This window comes from Quercus lobata, chromosome 2 (genome assembly GCF_001633185.2).
Source record: "Quercus lobata isolate SW786 chromosome 2, ValleyOak3.0 Primary Assembly, whole genome shotgun sequence".
Classification (NCBI taxonomy): domain Eukaryota; kingdom Viridiplantae; phylum Streptophyta; class Magnoliopsida; order Fagales; family Fagaceae; genus Quercus; species Quercus lobata.
The window spans coordinates 55,525,139-55,542,686 of NC_044905.1; the positions used below are offsets into that span (position 1 = coordinate 55,525,139).

Genomic DNA, 17,548 nt, shown 5'->3' on the forward strand with positions numbered 1-17,548 from the left:
AATTATGATATTTCCTAGAGTGTGTGTTACTTAACAATGATATGATATTCATAAAAGAGACCATGTATAAATAAGTAAACAATCAAATTTTAATATATATCTCAAAATAAAATAGAGTGCCAACCACAATTGACAATAGATTATAAAATTAATTTTTAAGATTGTAAATTTCTTATATGTTTTTATTTTTTGTCAAATGAATTATCCAATAAGTCATTTGTAATTTTGTTTTATATTTTCGGATATTGATATTGTGTAGAAATAAAACTTGTGTATTTGTTTTACTTATCTTTGTGTCATTTTGTTTTAGATAGCAATGCTAGAATTTGTATAATTTTAAAATTATTGAATAAGTATTAATAAGTGTAATTCATTCTTGATATAAGTGGTGGATTCAAAATAATGTATTTTACATCAAGTAATTTGTTGCATGACTTTCTAAATAGCAAATACATATTGTTTTCTTAAAAAAAAAAAAATCATGTGAAAAATATAGGCCAACCCGACCCGCAACCCGATTGACCAAACCCCTTTTTTAATCTGCTTAAAATGATCATTTTTGACCCGCAACCAGTTTGACCCCGACTTGATTGACTCGACCCGAACTCAACTCAACCCACCCGTTTTGCCATGTCTATGCAAAACGACCCCAACAAGTCTCAAATCTTGAAATGTGCAATCTTTCCACTTTTAGTCTTTCGCTAGTAGGCCTTCTCAACCTTGGTTTGCTTAATTGACGTTTCATTAGAAAGTTCGCACCCATGACTTCTATTTTTGGGGTTACAATCATGAAAAAGTGCTTGAGCAGTTTTTGAGCAAAAAATGCACTTCCCTTATTCTCATGATTTTGAATGAACCTTTTGAAATTTCAGCTCATTGAACCGCTCGAATCAAAACTAATGTAATGTTCTTTCCAATGATATCTCATTTGCTCTTAGCCCACGCTGTTGACCCAATTTGACCAACGTCAAGCTATCAATGAACTTTTTCTAACACAACCAAAAAAAGGGTTAAATGTTGGACTAATTGCTTGATTTTCTGATATCTTACTTGATTCAAAACCAATTTTTGAGTTGTCAAAATTTATTAGATTTCATGCTCTTCAAGTTGGAGTCACATTTACATTAATTGGATTTTAGGATTTTTTTTTTCCCCAAAACTTAATCAAACTTGCTCAATGTTGATTAAGGCAAAGATTCAACATGAACTTATGAAATTTATTGATCTAGTCTATAATCGGGTGTTTTTAAACCTCAGTCAGACTTGGTTAAATTTGGTCAGTCAAAATTGATATTCCCTCTGGTCCAATTTGTTTGTCTTGTTTGAAAAGTCAAACTTTTTAAGAGAACATCATTTATTGTCTTGTCTGCTTTATAAAAATATAAGTTTACAAAACTACCCTTAAATAAATTTATCAGCTTTTAAAAAAAGATTTATTCTTAATGAGGCAACTAAAAAGGTGCCCCAATTAAATTGATATATATATATATATATTTTTTTTTTAATATTAGTTAGTTTTCTTTTCAAATAGTTTTGAAAATAAAGTATGAGTATAATAGGAACATTGGTAAACTAATAATTTTTATTTTTAGAAACAAGACAATATTTTGGGACATCCCAAAATGGAATAGAGGACAAACAAACTGGGACGAAGGTAATATTTTTCAATAATTTCCTGGAATTTTCTGAATTCACATCTATTTGGAGAAAATGGGCTTGGTCAATTGGATGTTGAAAATTTGGGCATTGCTAGTAAAATAGGGGGTTGAATAAACTGATCGCAACCACTTAAGAGAAACAAGTTTTACCTAGATTTTCCTAATCCAATCTTCGATTTGGTTTTTAGAACAGGAAACCAATAATTGCAGTGTAGTTGCAATTACAATTTAAGTAGAACTAGTGTGTAATATGTGCATTTGCACGGGTACAATTAAAAATAATTACAATTATACAGTTAAAATTATACCTATTTTTAGAAGAGGTTGAAATCATACATGGTATTCCCTTACAGGATTAAGATTCTCTAAAGTTCTTAAGGTACTCTACCAAACAGATTTCTTTAAACCTTGACTCTTCTTTCAAAAGCCAAAGGTCCAAATTTTGCCATCTTAGCATTCCACTAACAATTTTTAAGAAAAAAAAAAAAAAAATCAAAAAACCTGATTCACGTTGTGTTCACCCACTGCCCAGAAACAAATGAACAAACTTGATAACCCAATCTTTGGGTTCACTATTGAGCATAAAGTCAAAAGTCAGGAAGTATGGACATTTCATTTAGGATGTTATACCCATGTTGTACCTATGTCATATAGGTGTCGTATCAGCCATTTTATGTTATCATTTTTTAGAAATCGCTCGTATCACTGTATCATACTCTTGTGCGTACTTGTACCCATGTTCTGTATATGTGCTTCCTAGGTCAAAAGTAAAGCTTTCAAATCCTATAGTAAAGGAAATTTTTGAAGAAAGATTGATATGGCTTGGTCAAGCATATAAATATAAAACCATAAAATTCTTCCCCCTACCCACAAACATATGAACTATTTTCTTTTATTTTTCTTTTGAGGGGAAGGGATGATATATATATTTTTTCTTTGCAAAACGTTGTCCTTTTAACAACGTTAGTCTTGGTATTTTTGTTTTTTGTTTTGTTTGAGTTATTACTGTTAGGTTTTAAAAGTTTAGAACAATTGACAAACCGTAAGTACAAACTTTCCTAGATATAAATCTTAGAGTTTATAGAATTTATTAGACAATGCTCAAGGTGTTGCAAGTTAGAATACAAGAAAAAGGAAGTTGCAGGTTTAGGAAATTCGAAACATGCCAGGTTCGACAGATTGAGATGAAAATTCTATAGATTTTAATTTTGGCCCACTGCTCATTATGCCTAATAAGTGATTAGGGTTTCAGATCTATTTCACATAGTATTTAAATGAAACCCTAAAGCACGTTTTGTAGAGACATTGAAGGTTTTCTTTTGAGATCTAAAAGGTTCCGTACGTTTTCCTTTAAAAGTCACAACCAGAATTCTATCTATACATCTTTGAAACTGGTAGATTTAAAGTTGCTGCAAAAGATCAATAACTGTTGATGATCTAAAGCCTTTGAGGGGGATCACAAAGTCATAAACGTGGGTGTTTGTATGCAACAGATTCAAGATAGAAGAATCCGTGGATTCGGAGCCGCACGTGGTCGTGTGAGTAAGTACTACAAGAGGTAGCAATAGATTTAGGGTTAAATCTATTGTAAAAACTTTCATTCTATCACAATGAATCTTTTTACCTTGTGGATTGTTTAGGTCAAATTCTCTTATGTTTTTTTACCTTGAAACTGGATAGTTTCATTAGTTTTCTTGGATAATCATATCGTTGTCTTATTTATTTTTTCGCATTGCATGATATGATTTATTACTGTTTAACCTAGATTTGAATAATAAACCTAAGTATCAACTTGGTTAATTAATTAGGTTAAACAATTTGTGTGTTCAAGGGTCTAAACATAAACAAACAATTACTTTAATATATATATATATATATATGTAGGGTCTAGTTTTGGGGCCCAAGCCAAGCAGGTAGGTGATTCTGGCCCAAAGAGCCCTAGACAATGAATTTGTAGAGAGCGGGTTATAGAACTAGGCCTTAACGAAGTGAGTGTTAGTTAATTTTGGGCCATGCAGCGATTGAATGTAAGGATATCTCCTTTATGTCCACTGGATGTTCGGTCCGAGGAGACGTGAGGGTGCACTTCTGTTCTCGATCAAAGGCTACAGTCTCTCTCTCTCTCTATCTCTCCTTCTTTCTTTCTATTTTTCGATCCTCTCTTCATGGGATGCCCTTCTCTTATATAGCCTCCTTAAAGTAATCAGAGCCTTACATTTGTTGATCATCTAGATCTTCACTTGAGTGCCCATCCCATCAAACATCTACCCTACCTTTCTGTCAGTTGCAGTGGCCAAGGTAACACTGTTCGCCTGTCCTCTCCACATTAATGCGGCCAGAAAAGTAGCTTCCCTGCATTTAATGCGGCAGTTATGGTCTCCCTCTGGACATCCTATACTCTCTTCCTTCATGCAGCTTTGTGAGGCTCGTCCTTACTACCAATATTCGTTGGAGTGATTTCTTATTATGGATAGGGTGCACGTTTGGTCCATATTTGGCACGTCCGAGGAGCCATTCCTCCTCGGACCTCTTTTTAAATAAGTTTGGACTCATCAGTGTTGGGCCGGAAGTCCTTTTGGCGCCCCACTTTCTCCTCGGTCGTGATTGGACTCTGTATGGGGCCCAAGACCCATTGTTTGATTTGGGAATTTTAACCCTACAATAGCCCCTGAAAATACCTGTTCTTTTCCTCTTATCCGGGGAGAAAAGACGGGATTTTGACATTCATAGGGTCATTTGTTGTGAATTCCTGCTTCACCCGTGCGGAGGTATGCCCCCCACGTGCCTTATTAATGCTAAAGGCGTTTCGTAACCCACGAGGCACTAATTATTGCGCTTGGCGACTTTATGTCCTTCCAATCCAATGGTGGGGCGCCTAATCAACGGTTGATATTCTTTCCATTTCTCTGGGTGGAAGTAAGCCCGCTCAGCTTCTCCTAGGTATATAAGATTTCTAAGGGAACTTACTCCCATTTTTTGAAAAAGCACCCAAGCATCCAGAGCACTCCAGCACCTTCTCTTTCAGAGTGTTCAAAACTCCGCAGACACTCCCTTGAAGATTCCCAGCGAGTTCCTCACCCGTAAGTGCTCATTTCCTTTCTATTGCCTTTCTCAGCGTCCTTCCTTAAGTAAACCGTCTTTGCGTCACCTAGGATTAGGGGGATGGGTAAGCTTGAGAAAATGGTAGACTTTCCGGCCGGTATGGAAGGCTTCAGGGCTAAATACCATATTCCGCCGGGAGTAGGTATAGAATACTGCTTTTTGGAAGAAGTCCTGATCAAGAGAAAGACGAGGCAGGTCGCCATTCCAATGATAGCCTTTGTGGAGGGAGGAATGACGATCCCTATGGGGAGAATAACTAAGGACTATTTGCGTGGTCATAGGTTGGCCCCCCACCAGTGCGCCGCGAACATGTTTCGGATCCTGGGGTGCATAGACGCCTTGAACGATCAGATGAACCTCGGCCTTTCATGGCACGACGTAGTTCACCTATGCGAATGCCATAGCCTTAACGAGTCGTATTACCTGAAATCCAGGTTCGACGAGGTGAGGCTGATATCTTGCCTTCCCAAGTCCAATAAAGGCTTGAAGGATGACCTTTTGATCGTCTCCGGAGCATGGCCCGACGGTATTCACTGCCCAGTTAGGGTAGGAACACCAGGTGGGGCATTGTAGGGTCAGATTCCTTAGAGGGAATCTTAGTGTCGAGCTTTCCTTTCTTTGTTTCAGTTTTGGTTTTGCTTGTTTGCCTCCTCGGACTAACGTAACCCTTTCTTTGGACTTTGCAGACAAGGAGTGAACAACTCCTCGGTTAAGTTTGGTTAACGTCCAGGCGCTCAACTTCCTCCTAAGGTCTGAAATCTTCGTAAGTAAGGACGAGCAACTGCATGCTGCTCCTTTAATCTTGGACTACCAGCCCCTTTCGCGCGCTCTAGTGGACGCCGGTTAAGCCATCAGGGCTGGAAGTCCCCGGCTAGCACGCATCGACGTCTCCATACAGGGTTTTCTTGCTCGGAGAGACCTACCTCCCGTCCAGCTGCCCGCTCAGCGAGTTCTTCTCGCAGAAATTGTCCTTGGAGAAGGACCTGACTCCTCACACTCATCCCTCGAGGTTCAAATTGATCAATTCCATTTCTCCGAGGAGGGAGAGGCATTGACCAAGCTTGTTGAGCTCTCGGATTCCGATTCAGATATAGACTGTGCCTCGGCGGCTCCCAACCTTGGTTTGGTAATTGCCCAAGTTGATATTAGCCAAGAGATTGAGGAAGAAGGCATGGATCTGAAGCCAAGGTCTGGTCTCAGGGGTCTCCTGTCCAACAGGAATAAGGGGTAATCTTCCAGAGATCCCCCAAAGGAACAGACTACCTCCAAGGCTCCTCCTCCTCTTCCTCCCACAACTGATGCAGCATTACAGCTTATTCCCAATTTGAGGCGGAAGAGGCTCGTGGAAGGATTGGAGGAGGGCGAGGTTGGCCCTAAAAAGGCCAAGCACCAGAAGAAGGGCAAAGAGCCCAAGGAGAAAAGGACTAGATCCGTTGACAGCCGAGATGAGGCGGCTATTCGGAGGGAGCAGCGGACTTGGTCGCCACGCCTCGAGTTGGACGGCGCCCCGATTTCATGGGATGCGACTCTATGGGAGTCCTAACGAGGACAAGTGTCCTTCCTGGCTGAGGCCCTGCAACAACCCCTTCTCTTGCCTCGCGATATGGAGGGTCTTTGGGCTACTCGGCAACTGGACCTTTTCATGTCGCTGAAGAGAGTCATGGCTATGGTAAGCGAAGACTTCACTTATTTTGTTTTCTTATTTCGTATCTGCTTATTTGTTATTTTCTTTTAATTAGACCTCCATTTTTCCGGTGCAGGTTACTCAACAAATTTTTGTTACCGAGGAGTGGGCCAAGAAGGCTCGCAAAGACTTGAACAGTGAGGCTCAGTCCTGCCTCGCTGCTGAGAAGGCTGCCGGCACCCTTAGGCTGGAAAAGGATCGCCTAGTTAGCGATGTGAAAGAGGCACAAAAAGGTCGCGCTAGCGCCAAGGCTGGACTCAAAACCACTACCAAGCAGGCTGAGGATCTGCACCAACAGCTCCATCTGTCCGAGGCAAACCTCGCAACAGAGAAGCAGACGGTCTCAGATCTCAAGGCCGAGCTATCAAAGGTCAAGGAGGCGGTTCGTGCGGCCAGGGAGGCGGCTGAGGCAGCAGTGGCGACCTCATATGAACGTGGAGTTAGGGATACCGAGGTTAGGCTGACCGATGAGGTGGCCACCGTATGTAGGGATTACATCACTATGTCTTGGGGTGTAGCCTTGGATCGGGTGGCAGTTCCAGCGGACTTCGATCTCTGGAAAGTTGAGAACATCTTCTTTCCGGAAGATATTCATGAGATTCTGGACTTGGTTCCTCCTGAGGAGCCCCTCCCTGCGAAAGCCTCAACCTCGGATTCCCATATGCCTGAAGCTGAGGAAACGCAACCGGCCGCGAAGGACAAATCGACTGAGGACAGTCTCACCATCAGGGATGTTGTCGCGTAGGCCAAGGAGGTTGTTCCGGAACCCCAGGCAGGAGGTGATCAACCTGAGCCTACTCAGGGCTAAGACTTAGGAAAATAGTGTAGGACTTAATTGTAGCTGCCTTCTTTACCCTTTACATTTTGTTCTGCTAAAGTTTGTAAAAGAATGCTTTTGGATTTCAATGAATGATGTCATTTTCCTTTAAATTTTGTTGCACTACTTCCTTTTCTGCTTTCATCGTGAATGAATTTTTGTTATGCTACTAACTGTTGAGAACCAAGCGTTGTTCGATATTTACACAATGTGGGCAAGCATGAATGAATGTGTAAAAAACGATAGTCAACAATTAGATAAGACTGCTTCGAGGTTAATTTCCCCCAAGCCTGTGGTCTGTGGTGCCAAGCAGGGCTTAGGGTCTGCTTAACCTTTAGGTGAAGAAATTGCACAGTTGTTAATTTCCCCCAAGCCTGTGGTCCAAAGGGCCAGGCATGACTTGAGTTCTGTTTAACACTTAGCGAAAATGGTAGAGTTGTTAATTTTCCCCAAGCCTGTGGTCCGAGGAGCCAGGCAGGACTTGGGTTCTGTTTAACACTTAGCGAAAATGGTAGAGTCGTTAATTTCCCCCAAGCCTGTGGTCCGAGGAGCCAGGCAGGACTTGGGTTCTGTTTAACACTTAGCGAAAATGGTAGAGTCGTTAATTTCCCCCAAGCCTGTGGTCCGAGGAGCCAGACAGGACTTGGGTTCTGTTTAACACTTAGCGAAAATGGTAGAGTTGTTAATTTCCCCCAAGCTTGTGTTCCGAGGAGCCAGGCAGGACTTGGGTTTTGTTTAACACTTAGCGAAAATGGTAGAATTGTTAATTTCCCCTAAGCCTGTGATTCGAGGAGCCAGGCAGGACTTGGGGTCTGTTTAACACTTAGTCCAAGTAGCTCTATAGTAGTGTGGCGCCAAAAATTACGTCTTTCATTAATAACAGTACCTTTTCAGGTTATTTACATTCCAAAGGCGTGGCACTACACGTTCATCTAAATCTTCTAAAAAGTAGGCCCCTATGCCGGTTATGGAGGTGATACGATATGGGCCTTTCCAATTTGGTCTAAGTTTTCCTCACGCAGGATTTCTCGCCGTGCCCAGGACCTTCCTCAATACCAGATCCACAGGCGCCAGGGGCCTTAGCTTCACCTTGGCATCATAACCCTGCTTGAGCTTTTACTGATAGTAGGCAAGCTAGACCATTGCGCTCTCCCTTCTTTCCTCGATGGGGTCCAAGCTCTTTTCCAGAAGTCCGTTGTTGGCACTGGGGCAGAATGCGGTTGTCCTTTGTGTTGGGAAGTTTATCTCCAGAGGAATAATAGCCTCGGCCCCGTAGGTTATCGAAATGGGGGTTTCCCCTGTGGACCTGTGAGGTGTGGTGCGGTACGTCCACAAGACATGGGGCAACTCTTCTACCCACCTCCCCTTCGCGTCGTCTAACCTCTTTTTCAACCCATTTACTATAGTTTTGTTGATGGCTTCCGCCTGCCCATTACCCTGCGGGTAAGCCGGTGTGGAGTATCTGTTGGTAATTCCCAGCTCGCTACAATATCTTCTGAAAGCTTTACTATCAAATTGGAGACCGTTGTTCGAGATTAGGGTGTGAGGAATTCTGAATCTAGTGACGATATTTTTCCAAATAAATTTATTGGCATCAACGTCCCTAATGTTTGCCAGCGGCTCAGTTTCGACCCATTTTGTGAAATAATCCATGCCGACGAGAAGAAATCTCTTGTTCCCTACTGTTTTGGGGAATGGTCCTAGGATGTCTAGGCCCCACTGTACGTATGGCCAAGGGCTGGACAGCGGGTTAAGGTTTCCGTCCGGCTGGTGTATATTCGGGGCGAACCTTTGGCACTGGTCGCACTTCTTTACATATTCCTGCGCCTCTTTCTGCATGCTCGGCCATCAGTAACCTTGCGTTATGGCCCTATGGGACAGGGACCTACCCTCGGTATGACTTCCGCAAATCCCTTCGTGTAATTCTTCCAGGATGAGTTCAGTCGCATCTGGGTGCACACACAGTAAGTACGGCCCTGAGAATGAGCGCTTGTACAGTTTGGAGTCCTCGGACAACCAGAATCGAGAAGCCTTCCTTCTAATCTTGTCAGCCTTGTTCTTATCATCTGGTAAGGTGTCGTGCTTTAAGAACAGCACTAGAGGATCCATCCAACTAGGTCCAGCCCTGACGTTGTGGACACGTATTGGGTTGGCCCTCGCCGTCGTTGGGTGGTAGAGATCTTCTACTAGAATAACCCGAGGAAGTGGCTGAGTCGAGGAGGTGGCGAGCGTTGCAAGAGAATCAGCATGGGTGTTCCCACTCCTGGACACGTGCGCCAGATTGAAGTGACAGAAATGGGTCTGCAGGCACTTGACTTGGACAAGGTACTCTTGCATTCTTTCATCCTTCGCCTTCAACTCCCCGTTTACTTGTCCCACAACGTGTCTCGAATCCGAGAATATGTTCACGAATTTTCCACCCAGTTTCTGGATCATCGACATTCCTTCGAATAGCGCCTCATACTCTGCTTCGTTATTCGTGGCCGAGAAACTAAGCCTCAACAATTTTTTAATGGTGATCCCTTTGGGGGAGACCAGATCGAGCCCCACCCCTGAGCCCCTTCGGTTGGCCGCGCCGTCGATGTGTGCTTTCCACCAACTGGGCTCTTGCTGAGAGATTACACTGATCAGTTTCCCGTCAGGGCTTAGTGTCCCTCTCCCTCCTTCTGGTGTGGGCTCCGCAAATTCAGCTACTAGATCCGTGAGGACCTGACCCTTCACAGCGGTGCGAGGCATGTACCTAATGTTGAAGGTGCCCAGAATCGTTCTCCATTTTGCAATTCTGCCCGTGTAGTCGGCACTCCAGAGTATGGACCTCAGCGGTAGTTGGGTTAGTACAACTATAGTATGTGCCTGGAAATAGTGGGGGAGCTTTCGCGTGGCTTGTACGATTGCCAAGACGGCCTTTTCGAGGGGGAGGTAACGGATCTCTGCCTCGTGCAGCGATTTGCTTACGTAGTAGATGGGCCGTTGCGTGCCATTGTCTTCTCAGATTAGCACTAAGCTCACTGCATGAGAGGCTACAACAATGTAGGCAAAAAGCATCTCGTCGGCCTCAGGATTGGACATAATTAGTGGTCGGGTGCGGTATTCCTTAAGCTGCTGGAAAGCTAAAGCACATTCTTCAGTCCACTCGAAGCCTTTCCACTTGTTCAATAGGAGGAAGAAAGGCTTGCATCTTTCCGCTGAGCGTGAAATGAAACGGTTTAAAGCGGCAATCATGCCAGTGAGCTTTTGGACCTCTTTGGGATTCCGAGGAGGCTACAGGCTATGGATAGCTCTAATTTGGTCAGGTTTAACTTCGATGCCTCTGTGGGTCACCATGTAACCTAAGAATTTCCCTGATCCCACCCCAAATGAACACTTGGACGCGTTTAGGCGCAGTCTATACTTTCTCAGAATTCGAAAGATATCGCCGAGGTCTCTGACGTGGTTGGTCACTAATTTGCTTTTTACCACCATGTCGTCTATATAAACTTCGATGCTCTTACCTATCTGCTGTTCAAACATCCTGGTCATCATCCTTTGGTAGGTCGACCCGGCATTCTTTAAGCCAAAGGGCATCACTTTATAATGATAATTCCCGACGGGGGTGACAAAAGCCATTTTTTCTTGGTCCTTAGAGGCCAGGGGTATCTGATGGTAGCCTTGGAAGGCGTCCAAAAAACTCATTTGAGGGTGTCCGACGGTCGAATCCACCATCGGTCTATCCGCGGCATGGGGAAGGGATCCTTCAGGCAGACCTTATTTAGTTCTATGAAATCTACGCAGACCCGCCATTTTCCGTTCTTCTTTTTTACCACGACTATGTTGGCTAACCATTCGGGGTAGAATACCTCTTTGATAGCCCCCGCTTTCTTCAATTTTGTGATCTCCTCTTTCACGGCGTTTGCATGCTCTTTCGACGGTCGTCGAGGAGGCTGCTTCTTAGGCGTTACGGCTGGGCTAACATTAAGGTGATGGCAGATGAAATCTGGGTCAACCCCAGGGGCCTCGTAGGTGTCCCAGGCAAATACGTCCACATTCTGTCTGAGAAAATCAATTAGTATCACCTTCTCTTGGGGCGGTAATTCTGAGCCAACCTGAAAAAACCTCTCTGGGTCTGATCTGACAAGTACTTTCTCCAGATCCTCGCAACTCACCTCCGTGGTTGGTCCTCCACTACCCGAGGCTGGGACCGGGGTCGTTAATTGCTATAAGTTGTTCTTGGCTGAGGTAGAGGGCTCACTATTTGGTCGTCGTGAGATTGCTGACACTATGCATTGTCGAGCCATCACCTGGTTCCCTATTACCTCTTTCACTCGACCTCCTAACGGATACTTCACTTTTTGGTGTAAGGTTGATGACACAGCCCTTATTGCATGAAGCCATAGTCGGGCCACAATGGCTGTGTAGGGGGAATATGCATCTACCACAATAAAGTCCACTTTCACCACGTCCGAGTCTGTTTGTATAGGCAGCCTAATCATGCCTTTCGAGGTGACGGTTTTCCCTTCAAAACTGACCAAAGGGGAGTCGTACGCCGACAGGTCCTCTGGCTTCAGGTTCAATCCCTTATACAAGTCAGGATACATTACTTCCACGGCGCTGCCTTGGTCAACTAGCACCCTCTTCACGACATAACCCCCAATTCTGAGCGTGACGACTAGGGCATCGTTGTGGGGTTGAAGGGTTCCTAGTTTGTCCTCATCCGAGAATCCGATTAAGGGCGTGGCAATCGCTCTGGCCCTCTTGGATTCCCTGTCGTCAGCTTCAGTCGGGAGCCTTCCCACTGACATTACTCTGAAAGGATTTGAACCGGTCCTTCCAAGTGCGGCGAGAATGACATTTATTGTGCCAATGGGTGGCCTCAATGTGCTTTGCCTGGTTTTGATGTTTGACTATTCCTGCCATCCCACAGGGTGATGTAATAGATGCCTCCCCTCTCGGACAAGCCGGTCCAAGTGTTTTTTCAGATTCCTGCAATCATCAGTGGTGTGACCCGGCTCTTGGTGGTATGCGCAATACAGATTCTGGTTACGTTTCGAGGGATCACCTGCCATCCTGCTTGGCCATTGAAAGAACGGTTTGTTCTTTATCTTCTCTAGGATCTTGTGTAATGGTTCTCGGAACACAGCATAGATTGCCTGTGCCCTAGTGGATCTAGACTGTTCCGAGTAGTCTCTTCTCGGCCTATTACTGTTGTTAAAGCGATCTGACCTAAAGTCCCTCCTTTCCTGAGGGACAACCTTCGCTTTGCCCTTCCCCGTCTGCTGGTCTTTCTCGACCCTTTTGTACTTGTCAATTCTATCCACGAGTTGGCACACACTAGTGACCGGCTTCCCAGTCAGGGACTTCCTTAAACCATGCTCTGTCGGCAGGCCCCTCTTGAATGTGCTAATGGCGACGTCATCGTAATTTTCCTCTATCTCATTATACATTTCCCAGTACCTGTCTGAATAGGCCTTCAGTGTCTCTCCTTCTCGCATGGACAAGGATAGGAGGGAATCTAGGGGCCGAGGGACTCTGCTGCTGGTAATGAAGCGGGAGCCAAAAGCCTGTGTCAGTTGCTTAAAGGAATTTATGGAATTTGGCTTAAGGCCATCAAACCATCTCATCGCCATGGGTCCCAAGCTGGATGGAAACACCTTGCACATCAGCGCCTCATCCCTGGAATGGACGGCCATCCTCTGATTAAATTGGCTTACATGCTATACTGGGTCTGTTCGACCATTGTATATGGCAAAGGTTGGTTGATGGAACTGCCGAGGAAGCTTTGCTCCCTTTATTCTACGCGTGAAAGGCGACTGGGAGATGCGGTCCAGGGCCTTACTCATGGCATCATTGGCCAGGCCTTGGTAAGACAGGCTTTTGTGGCCGCGTTTGCGAGGTTGCTCTTCCTTATAGGAAAAAGTCTCGCTTGGAGGGGTTCTTGATCTCCGCCTGTATTCATTGTCCTCCTCACTGCTAGTGTCCGAGCCGGGTGAAGGACGTTTTCGCTGCGCTCGGCGCAGCTTCTTCTTCAAGTCATCGATTTCTTGCTGTAAAGCCTTGTGATCGTTTTGCTTATGGGATGCGTGGCCTTTCCCTTTCGAGCGACTTCTGCTCGTGTGGGAGGTGTTCACACTGCCCTCTCGCTGCTTGTCTTGATCTTTCTCTCGTTCAAGATTCAAAAAGTTGTCTTGCCATTGGGAGTCTGCGTGTCCAGTTTGGCGTGGACCTGATCCTTCCATTTCTAATGGTTTTACTTGTCGAGACACAAGTTCTCCCCACAAACGGCACCAATTGTAGGGTCTATTTTTGGGGCCCAAGCCAAGCAAGTAGGTGATTTTGGCCTAAAGAGCCCTAGACAATGAATTTGTAGAGAGCAGGTTACAGAACTAGACCTTAACGAAGTGAGTGTTAGTTAATTTTAGGCCATGCAGCGATTGAACGTAAGGATATCTCCTTTATGTCCATTGGATGTTCAGTTCGAGGAGACGTGAGGGTGTACTTCTGTTCCTGATCAAAGGCTACAGTCTCTCTCTCTCTCTATCTCTCCTTCTTTCTTTCTATTTTTCCATCCTCTCTTCATAAGGATGCCCTTCTTTTATATAGCCTCCTTAAAGTAATCAGAGCCTTACATTTGTTGATCATTTGGATCTTCACTTGAGTGCCCATCCCATCGAACATCTACCCTACCTTTCTGTCAGTTGCAGTGGCCAAGGTAACACTGTTCGCCTGTCCTCTCCACATTAATGCGGCCAGAAAAGTAGCTTCCCTGCATTTAATGCGGCAGTTATGGTCTCCCTCTGGACATCCTATACTCTCTTCCTTCATGCAGCTTTGTGAGGCTCGTCCTTACTACCAATATTCGTTGGAGTGATTTCTTATTATGGATAGGGTGCACGTTTGGTCCATATTTGGCACGTCCGAGGAGCCATTCCTCCTCGGACCTCTTTTTAAATAAGTTTGGACTCATCAGTGTTGGGCCGGAAGTCCTTTTGGCGCCCCACTTTCTCCTCAGTCGTGACTGGACTCTGTATGGGGCCCAAGGCCCATTGTTTGATTTGGGAATTTTACCCCTACAATATATATATATAATTTAGAATTTAATTGGAGTTAGATTCTTCGGTTTTTGCAACTAATATTTCACTTGCCACCAAAAAAATTTTTTTTGGATGCACATGTGGTGCAAAATTGTACTCCAATTTAAATCCATTTGGATTTGGACTTTTCAATTTTTATACTCAATAATTCTCTTGACACAAAAATTAAAAATTAAATAGCTCAAAATTGAAATCCAATTGAAATTTAATTTAGATTCTAATTTGATTTTCTTTGAACTTTGGTTATTAATATATAATATATAGATTTTGGCTGCAACACAAAACGTGTGTTATATTATATATATATATATATATATTAAATTTTATATTATATATAGAGGTGTATCTTAGGAATTTTGATCTCCTCCACATTTAAAAAATAAAACCAAACTAATAAAAAAAAAACCAATTAAAAAAAAAAAAAAAAAAACTCAAAAGCCTAACGTTTCAATTATTTGTGTGTGTGTGTCTCTCCCCCAAAAATACTACCGCTACTCCTCTCAAAAACCGATTGATGCAGCTTGGTCTAAATGACCAAACCACACAGAACACAACCCTGATTGCTAAGGGTAAACATTACTTTTTTTTTTTTGAGAGATACATTACTTTTTTAAGCATACTACATCATATTATTATTTATCTGGAAAATTAGGGGAGAATATTAGGATGTTTTTACATGGTGGAGTGGAATTTTAAGTAACATGACACACACTCTCCTTCGATTTATGAAAATTTAATTTTATCCATGAAACCATCTCCATTTCAAAGCAATTGGAGGAGATTTGGACCCAAAGACTAAGAACTTTCAAGGTGTAGTAGATGAGGTTTGAGAGATGGAAACTGTTGTTATTGAGAGGTGAAGAGGAAGTATAGTGAGGTGATGGATTAGAGTTTATAGTTGACGGGTCCATTTGGATGGGCTTAACAGATCAGGGTAAGTGGACGGGTCTGGTATGAATGGGCTGGGGTGGACGGACCAACAGGCCACGTGGCGCTAATTGATGATTACGTGGTCTCCAAGGAATCTTAAATGGAAAACGACTTGCGTCTCATGAATAACCCTAGCCCATGGAATCCCAACATGAATAGAATTCTAATATAAAAAGGATTCTGGAAAATACTCCCATTAATGAGGATCTTCCCTATATGGAAAAAACTTGTTGCGCAAACATAGGTGTGATTCTACACTACTATAAAAGCCCAAATACCCTCACTAACCAAGGTACGCATAATTGACCCCTCTCTAGCACTCTAGAGTTGTGAGAATAATTCTAACTTGACTTCCGGAGGATATTTGGCCTATACCACACCGATGCTCTCTGTTAGGTCTTCTCTTTTTGTTGTGTAGGTCTTGCTTCAAGTGTGCGAGGACTGTGTAGCTCATTGGTGATTTTTCGGCATCATCAAGAGGAAAGAATGGACCACTTAAAATAACAGAAATCATAAGTTCAATTCATCATGATTCCAACCTAGAAAACTATAGGTAGCTTAATCTTAACAACTATAGATAGATATCATGAATTGATCCCATGATTTCAAAACATCAATATATTGTCAAATTGCTTCAATGGTGCAGTAATTTTTGAATTGTTTTTCAAAAAAGGATTTTTTTTTGTTTTACTTACTTACTAAACGTCAAGGCAACAGATTAAAAATTATCACTTGCCACTTGGACCCACTAAAAGAAGAAAAATAATTTTGCTCCAAAAAAAAAAAAAAAGAAGAAAAATAATTTCTCCAAATCAAACTTATTATTAAATAATAGGTGTTTAAAAAATATTTTTAAAAAAAAACTTAGCCACTTGTCATTGATATAAACCTATAATAAAATAATAATATTATTATCAACAAAATGACAAATACATGTGCCGGTAGAACTATTTGAATATTCAAACTTCAACAAATAAAACTTACCATAGAAAACTGGAACTCAATCTCAAAAGGTCTAAGTACCCTCCTTGCTCATTTTCGGTTAGAGATATATTACCCCATAAAGCGTAGGCCCAAACTTATTTTCACTTTGTATACAAATCAAGTCTCTTATTTGTACTAAAAATCTATTAGTATACTATATATACACACACACACTCGTATTAGGGTTTATTGTAACACAAGATTTGTACAACACTCTTATATAATAATAATAATAAAAAAAGAATATCTAACCCTTAAGGGTTTCCTCTATGGACATAGACGTTAAGCTGAACCATGCAACTTTCGTGTTCAACTATTCTATATTTTATGTTTTCGCTTTCACATCTACTCTAGTTTATTTAACATAGTATCTTAATGCTAATATTTAACGTGGTATCAGAGCCACCTTCCAGTGGCCATAGTTTTCTGTTCTTATGATGTGTTTAAGAGTAGTATTTGCTTTCCTTGGTGTTCCTTCACTGCATTTGTCTTCTTTGGCCTCCCATTGTTGCCATCAAAACTCTTTGATATAGTCATGCCACTATTAGAAGTCGTATCAATATTGCAAGACCACTGTCTTCCACAAACCATTGTCATAATGCCAAAGTTAATTAAAGGAATCTTCTCAAGTTTATCCAACCTCAAGGTTTCATCAAACTTCCACCTTGAGTTTGAGAGGGAGTGTTAGAGATATATTAGCCCATTAACATAGGCTCAAGCCTAATTTTACTTTGTGTATAGGGCAAGTCTCCTACTTGTACTAGAAGTCTATTAGTTTAGAATTTAGTTTACTATATATACCCATCTTAGGGTTTATTGTAACATAGGTTTAGTCCTTAAGGGTTTCCTCCGTGGACGTAGGCCGTAGGCTAAACTACATAACTCTCATGTTCTTGTATTCTATATTTTATATTTTTGCTTCCACATTTACTCCAGCATATTCAACATAATATATCAATGCTAATATTTAACATTCTCATTCTCATTATCAACACGAGTTTACATTATAATTTAGGACATCATCAAGCATCTATTTTAGGTTTGATGGGGATGTTAGTATTATGCATTATGCTAATATCCTTGATTGACTAAATCAATGAATAGTAATTGTCTTTGACTTTGGTCCAACTAAGGGATTCTCCTAAGTCAACCTTAGTTACTATACAGTCTATACATACCCTTCTTAGAGTATTTGCATTAGTCTGTCTAAATATGTTTGTCCATTTTAACATAAGAACCTACATTTTATATTTTACACAATCAAATTTCAAAAACACTTGCATCAGATTATCTATTCTAAAATTTA

General features: G+C 42.2%; 2 protein-coding genes across 2 annotated transcripts; both read right to left on the reverse strand.

Annotated features, from left to right (window-relative positions):
- Positions 1-11,454: 11,454 nt before the first annotated feature.
- On the reverse strand, positions 11,455-12,039 carry LOC115966673. Its single transcript, XM_031085856.1, has one exon. It carries the CDS (start codon positions 12,037-12,039, stop codon positions 11,455-11,457), a length of 585 nt encoding a protein of 194 aa, XP_030941716.1.
- A 102-nt stretch (positions 12,040-12,141) lies between these two features.
- On the reverse strand, positions 12,142-12,729 carry LOC115966684. Its single transcript, XM_031085867.1, has one exon. The coding sequence runs from the start codon at positions 12,727-12,729 to the stop codon at positions 12,142-12,144; it is 588 nt and encodes a 195-aa protein (XP_030941727.1).
- Between the last annotated feature and the right edge of the window lie 4,819 nt (positions 12,730-17,548).